Genomic DNA, 7,006 nt, shown 5'->3' on the forward strand with positions numbered 1-7,006 from the left:
AGGCTCTTTTGGCTTTGTTTTCTCTGTCCTTGCTGTCACGACCACTGTGGTGGGCAGCTGCTGTGGTGCCCACCTCGTCCCTGAGCATCATGGAGAGAGGTCTGTGTGAGGCGACACAGGCAGGACGCAGGAACAACCACAAAACCACGGATGAAATGCAAAAAGTAAGTTTAATCTCGATACCTCGCGAACTGGGGGATGTCCGAAGCAGCCAGCGGGAATGCAGGCACTGTGGAGCTCAGTCCTTGCCAGGGAGAGACCTTGTTAGCCAGGGTCTCCCCCTCTGGAGCCATTCCAAACCCGCCTGGACGCCGTCCTGTGCCACTGCTGGAGGTGCCCCTGCTCTGGCAGGGGGTGGCCCTGGAGGCACTCCAGAGGGCCCTTCCAGCCCTCACCAGTCTGGGAGTCTGAGAGAGAGTGTCCAAACCTGCTGTTCTCGCTGGTACATCAGGGATCCAAAGCACACATAGTTTTCCACTGCGGTTTGATCTTCTCTGACAGCAGGGCAGGGACCTCAGGCGTAGTTCACTAAGGTGGCTCCGAGTCCACCACAGGCCTGTGTTATCAAAGCGCGGATGTTCTGCTTGTCGAGCACATAAGACTAAACAACGATTAGTGTGATATATGTGTTTTCCAGCACCCCAGGTGCAAGTCACTTGAGCGTCTTTGCAATCCTCCTTGCTGATCTTCCGTTACTTTCCCACGAGGACGAACCCCTCCAGCTCCGGGGCTGACAGGCCCAGGCTGGCAGCTCTGGAAAACGGACTTTTTAACTTCTCCAGGCCTTGTTGCTGAAGCAGAAGGGCAGCGCTTCATCCCCAGAGGGCTCCAGGAACCTGTCTTTATAAAGCCCCTGTTTCTGATCTAGTTCTGGGGCGGAGAGCTCCTGGCTGTTAATTCACTCACATCCTTGAGGGTCGATATGAAGAGATAAGACGACCTGTAGTCCTGATCTCCACTGCCTGCTTGGGCTGGGTGGTGTTACCTGCTGTCTGGAACTCGCTTCTTGGTTCAGCTCCGAGATAAGCCTCTGGAAATACCAGTGCCTGAAGTACATTGTGCAGGTGCCTCACAGAGGGCTGTGTCTGCTTCCAGAGCTGCTCTGCCTGGTCAGGGAGGACGTTCAAGGCATCGGGACCCCTAGGTCGTGACACAGAGCTTTACTGGCAGAAAATAATGTGGTTTATCCTGCGGCACTGGCCACCAGCGTGTCCTGGGGATCCTGGCTCTTTACCGGCACATGCAAGTGCCGCTGCTGATCCCCTGACACATCTGACCGCCCAGAGCGTGTTTCTAATCCCTTGTCCTGGCGGAGTGGGGCTCCTGGCCCATTCCTCGCACTGCAGCTTGCCTGGGCAGCCCTGTGTCCATGGGTGGGTTTCTCTGTCAGGGGCAGAGTGGCTGGTGTGCGATGCTGTGTCCTGGTCCCCAGTGGCTTGAATCTGAGCTGCAGCTCATCACCGCACATGTGCAATTAGAGCAATAAGCATTGTATCTTGGATCGTTCTGTTTGTTAGCATTTGTCATACACTACTTTTTGCTAATTACATTATCCTTATGGTAAGAGTTCACTCCACTGCTAATTGCTAGCAGCAAGACTTGTTTAACTAAACATGTTTTTTAAGGATACGTGGTTTGTATCCTTAAATGTTCTGTTTAGAGACTTGTTGGTCTTCTTGCTCTCCTCCATGCAGATCTTGGGCAGGTTCTTTTGGTTCTCTGGATGGCAGGGATTCAGCTGCTTTATCCAACACAGTTTTGAGTAACTTATTACCACGTTTGCACCAATGAAATAATTAGGGGTTGTAGTTTGGGGGCTCATAGCATGGCTTTACCCAAGGAAGATTGTCCCTATTTGTTCCAACACAGCCCTGTTGTTGTGCTTATTATTCTGCCAGTAGAAAAGTCTTTGTGGGATAAATACTGTTGTGTTGTGGAATTTGGTGTGAAGTCATGGGTACAGCTGGTGCTCGGGAGGTGGTGGAGGTCCCAGAAGTGTATTTTCACAGCCTTTCTCCGTGTAAGTGATCCTGTTTGAGCAGGGTCAGCCTGGTGAGGCAGGCTGGTGGGTGAAATGCACAGCCCACCAAGAGAAAATGCCGTGTGATTTTTTTCACTTTAAAAACTCCACTGCGGTGATTATATCAGCACCCACCGAGTCCGCAGAGTTTCTCTCTGTCCCTGGGTTTCACATTCCCCTCTGCCCTGGTGCTAAGCAGTTTAGTTCTTGCTCATCTTTTTCTTCTGCCCTTGTTCCTGCCGAGGTCTCAACCCTGCTCCTGCCTTCCCAACCCTCCTCTCCACCTCTCGCTTCACTGCACCAGCCAGAGGCTTTTCCCCTTCTCTTCCCGGGTGCCAGCAGAGGGAGCGCAGGCAGCGCTGCCTGCTCTATGCCTGCAGCACCCAGCCCTGCACCCTAAGGTTCCTCCTGCCCCGGGGAGCAGCTTGGGGCAGTCCCATTGGCAAAGCTCCCTCGTAAAACAAGGTGTTGATATTTTTAATGTGGACAAGCAGTGTGTTCTGAACCCTCCCCTTGCATTCTTAGAAATAGTTGTGCTATTTTGTTGAAACATCTCACATAAATTCAGTCTAGAGCAGGCATCTGTCAAAGAAAACGGTCCAAACGTGTGGTTTGAGGTTACAGACAGCTGTAAGGAAGGTGCCTGATGGATGGTGTCGACTCACGGTAGCTACAATTGACAGTGAGTGCGGAGCCACTGATAAAGAGCACATTCTCGGTGGGCTCCCTGGTGACATCCACGTGGGTGTCCCGCTCTGGCCGCTGGAGTAGCGGCGTGCACAGGAGTGATGGGAACAGGGCTGAAGTGAGCGTGGAAGGAGGTGTGTCAGGGCTGTGCACGGGTGCTGGAAGCCGGCTTCCTAGCGACTAATTGTTCAGCCTATTGGCTAATTTCAGTCTCCTTTCACAGAGACAGAGAGAGAGATTTCAAAAATAATTAAGTTTCTACGAATTTAATAAAATTAGATCTTGAGGGAACAGGAGAGCTGGCATTCAAAGTTTGCCTTTAATAACCTAGAATGTGTGAGCTGATTTTGAGAGTCACTGTGGCAAATTGCCTGTCACTGTCCAGGTACTTAGCTGGAGTGCAGATGAACAATTTTATAGGTGCCTGCAGAGATGAGCAACGATGAAGTTAATAACTCAGTTAACGATCCAGCCAGCAAGCGCATGGACTGTGGAAAGCCAGACTTCCCACACTTGCAGAATTCTCATTTTGCACTTGCATTTTTGTTGTTGTTTATTAATGCTGATGAAATACCTCTTTTTCTCACCTCAGGATTGTTCTGTCCTTCTCCACAGGTCTCCTCAAAGATCCTGTCTCAGACGCTTGGGTGAATGTTTTAGGTTCCTTGGACTGCAGATGTTATTTTGAGCCTCCGGCAATTCCCTGCAGCAAAACCTGGAGGAGCAACATGCCAAACGCTTCGTCCACTCCAGTGAGTCCTCCTCATCTTCTGTGTACATGTAAACCAGCATCTGATGTGCTATGGGGAGAAAGTTTTGACTTGCTAGGCTGGGCATTGGAGTCATCAGCCTCAGAAACGCTGATTACTGGTGTCCAGTTAGCTCAGGGAATGGAGCTGGGTCTGATTCTCAGGCAGATTATTCCAAAGCCAATCTCTTTTAAATATCTATGTCTCATTGTTTTAGGCAGGTGCACATCTAGGGTGAGTCCAGGAACCTGCAGTAAGCAAGAATGAGACCACTACGAGTCATTGATACAGAGGTTTCGCTTGGGTACTCAGCAGCGATTCCAGCCCAGATGCTGCGCATGGCACGCTGCTGCAGGCAACAGCTGCACATCTGGGAGAGGCCAGGCAAATTTGCTCGTTTGGAAAGCCCAGTGATTGCTTCTTGCAGCCCCTCACTGGGAACCTGAAAGGGCAGGCACCTTCTGGGACCAAACACACTTCCCTTTTCAGTTTGGTTTTGGAAGGTTCTGTGTAAAACGGTATCTGCGTGGCAGTGGAGGCTGAGGTAGGCTGTTCTCGTGCTCACCCCGTCTACAGGAATTTCAGGCAGGCAGAACTCTTATTTCTGCTGTTGCTGAATAAAACATTGCAGATACTGTGGTCGTATAACAGACTACACATAATGTAGGTGCAGATAACGTTGTCATCTAACAGTGTGCAGTGCAGACAAAGTTATTTTGTGTCTTAGTTAGCAACTTCCACAGTTGTCACTGCCTTCCTCACCAGGGTGTTTTTGCACCTTTGGCGATCTGCTCTTTTGGGGAGGAATTTTACCTTTCAGTTCAGCCGTGGTGGTTCACCAGTGTGGTATTGATGTAGCTTTGTGAGTGTTAGAGCCAGAAGAAGCAGTGGGACACTGGCAGGTGTGGCATGTGGTGTGTGCCCAAAGGCAATGCTCTCAGCTGCAGCCTGAGGCTGGCCCCTGCCCATTCCCACTGATGAGGTGCACCTTGGAAGGCCCCACTGTCCTGCCAGAGATGGGGAGGGGTGTTTCGGAGAGGAGGGCTGCTACAGGCTTGGGTGTGATTTGTATTCCTTCAGAGTTTTGTCAATTCCCCATCAGCTTGACCTGAACCAAGTGTTGCCTTTGACTGGTCTGGAGGGCTCCTCCACCAAAACCTACATCCTGGCCGTCCTTGGGCTGGATGCCTGCGGGTGGTATGTGCCGGGTGAGTGGTGGTGCTGGGGAAGCTCATGGCGGGTGGAGATCAGCGTGTCTGCAGGGGGGACACATTCGGGGCTGAGTTGCTGACACTTGGTGCCAGCATGGTGGCTGTGAATCACAAAGTCCATGTTTGTGGGGGCCAGGACTTGGGTTTGGCGGTCTTGAGGGTGTACTTGGTGCATGCGTTTACAGCAGCCTCTGAGGATCTTGTAGGCAGAAGGGGTTCACGGGTAAGGCCACCCCAGGCAGAGGGCTGCCATGATATGCAGGAGCTGAGGGAATTGCTCTCACTGACTTGCTCTGCTCTTCAACACCCTGAGAGATGTTCAATGCCTGGAGCCCTTTTCTTGTCTCTTGAATGTCCCATTCGTCTGCTGCTCTCAGTGCCTGGGTCCTTCCTGTCCGTGTACACGCACAGCAGAGGAACCTCCTCCGTGGTGATGGTGTGCTCACTTCCAGAGTTCCCCATATAGACGCAGCTACAGTAGCTCTGTCTGTCCTGTCCTGTCTGGAGTATTTCCCAGGGAGAGCTCTTGTCTCACCACCTCCTGGGCTCTTTCTCACTTAAGCCTGTGAGGACAAACTTTACCGAGAATGTTATGTATAAAGAAATCGGCTGTGGCCTGTTGAGTTCTGCCACCAGAGGAACCGAGTGGCTCTCCCCCTGGTTTCAGGTCTCCTCTCCCTCGCAGGGGAGCTGCTGCAAGCTGGGGGGCAGGTGGCCTGGAGCAAACTCGACACCTTTGTCTCCAGCTTCAGGTGAGATTTGGAGGTAGCAGATGCGGGTGGGTTAAGTCTGGCCTTTACCTCTTGATCAGAGAGCAGCCCTGAGGTAGGAGTATGTAGAGTTTGTGTGTGAGCCGTGTGTCTTGCTTGTAGGTGTAACCAGGAGCGGGGTGGGCGGCTGGCACTGAGCCCTGGAAAGCAGAGTCCCAGCTCCAGGCCTGGCCCAGAGCTGGTTCTGACTCAGGAGGAGATACTGGAGGTAAAACTTCTTATGGTCCTTGCAGTTTTATGTTACTTGGGGTTGAGCTGTGCGGAAAAGGCTCTCACTGGTAAGCTCTTGTGTGCAAGGAATGCTTTGCCAGGGGAAGTGGTGGCTGGCTTGGATCGGGTTGCATCCACGTGCATCTTCCTTTGCCGTGTCTGGCAATGGGATTGAAGAGGGACTGCCGACTTTGAGGCACAGTTTGGAGCCTCTTGTTATTAAGACCTTTGGATGTGATCCAGGCTCCCCTCCCCAACCCCACCAAGAACTGCCTGCTTGGCTGTGAAAGGAGAGTTTGGTTGTCACTCGTCTCTCTGCCTTGCAGAACCTGTGTTCCACAGCAGAGCAGCAACGCTCCTTGTGATGCCACAGCAATCACAAACTAGGTCAAATACCATCTAAACCCTTGCTTGATATCCCTTGAACTAAATTCCTGTCCTGCCTGAGTATGCCCCAAAGGGGGTTATGACTCGCTGGCTTACTGGGAGCTAAGAAGGATGAGCAGGCTTTACTGCGGCGCTGTGTAAACAGAGCTAATGCAGGCAGCCCAGCCTCCCTCCCCTCCCCTTCCAGCCCCAGCCCAGCTTCACCCTGCTGAGGGACGTGTCCTACTGTTGTGTTCTCCTTGCTGCTTTTGCTGGGTGCCTTTGGTGGCCGGCGCTGACACCAGCGCTACTGGCTGAGGATTGAGGAGGGTGATGGCCTCGGGCTCACAGCTGGCCCACTGAGCCTGTCTTCGTCCCGTCGGTTGGTGTGTTACATGTTTCACCTCCGTCTCTTCTCCTCCAGGCGCTGGTGGTGCTGCAGCTGTGGGATAACGTGGAAGTGCTGTTCCTAGACACATGGCAGGAATTCGGCCAGCTTGTCTCTGCGCTGACAAAGGCCATAGCAAAACACCCATACAAGTGAGTCGTGTCACTGGACTTGGTCACATCCCAAGCCCAGAGCTTTGGGAAACCTCAGTGGAAGTTACAGGAGCATCCTGGGAGCAGGATCCTGGGCTGCAGCCCCAGCAGCACGGCCAGCAGGGCGAGGGAGGGGATTCTGCCCCTCTGTTCCACTCTGGGGAGACCCCGTGGAGCACTGCATCCAGCTCTGGAGTCCTCAGCACAAGAAGGACATGGACCTATTGGAGTGGGGCCAGAGGAGGCCCTGGAGATGCTGGGAGGGCTGGAGCCCCTCTGCTGGGAGGACAGGCTGGGAGAGTTGGGGGGGTTCAGCCTGGAGAAGAGAAGACTCTGGGGAGACCTTAGATCCCCTTTCAATGCCTAAAGGGGCTCCAGGAGAGCTGGGGAGGAACTTTTTGCAAGGGCATGGGGTGATAGGATGAGGGGAAATGGCTTCAAACTGGAAGAGCG

The 7,006-nt window shown here is 52.8% G+C and overlaps 2 protein-coding genes across 2 annotated transcripts in view; one reads left to right on the forward strand and one right to left on the reverse strand.

Annotated features, from left to right (window-relative positions):
* The window catches only part of NME3 (NME/NM23 nucleoside diphosphate kinase 3), a 3,696-nt gene extending 2,639 nt beyond the window's left edge, over positions 1-1,057 (reverse strand). Inside the window, exon 1 of the mRNA XM_009891556.1 lies at positions 907-1,057. Coding sequence (XP_009889858.1) covers positions 907-1,057 — 151 coding nt within the window. The remainder of the gene's footprint in view (positions 1-906) is intronic.
* Positions 1,058-1,953: 896 nt separating this feature from the next.
* EME2 (essential meiotic structure-specific endonuclease subunit 2) overlaps positions 1,954-7,006 on the forward strand; it is a 7,966-nt gene continuing 2,913 nt past the window's right edge. The window contains 5 exon segments of the mRNA XM_009891557.1: positions 1,954-2,020; positions 3,323-3,459; positions 4,559-4,650; positions 5,540-5,645; positions 6,438-6,553. Of these exon segments, the coding sequence (XP_009889859.1) occupies positions 1,954-2,020; positions 3,323-3,459; positions 4,559-4,650; positions 5,540-5,645; positions 6,438-6,553 (518 nt within the window).

Source organism: Charadrius vociferus, unplaced genomic scaffold, assembly GCF_000708025.1.
Source record: "Charadrius vociferus isolate BGI_N301 unplaced genomic scaffold, ASM70802v2 scaffold619, whole genome shotgun sequence".
NCBI lineage: Eukaryota > Metazoa > Chordata > Aves > Charadriiformes > Charadriidae > Charadrius > Charadrius vociferus.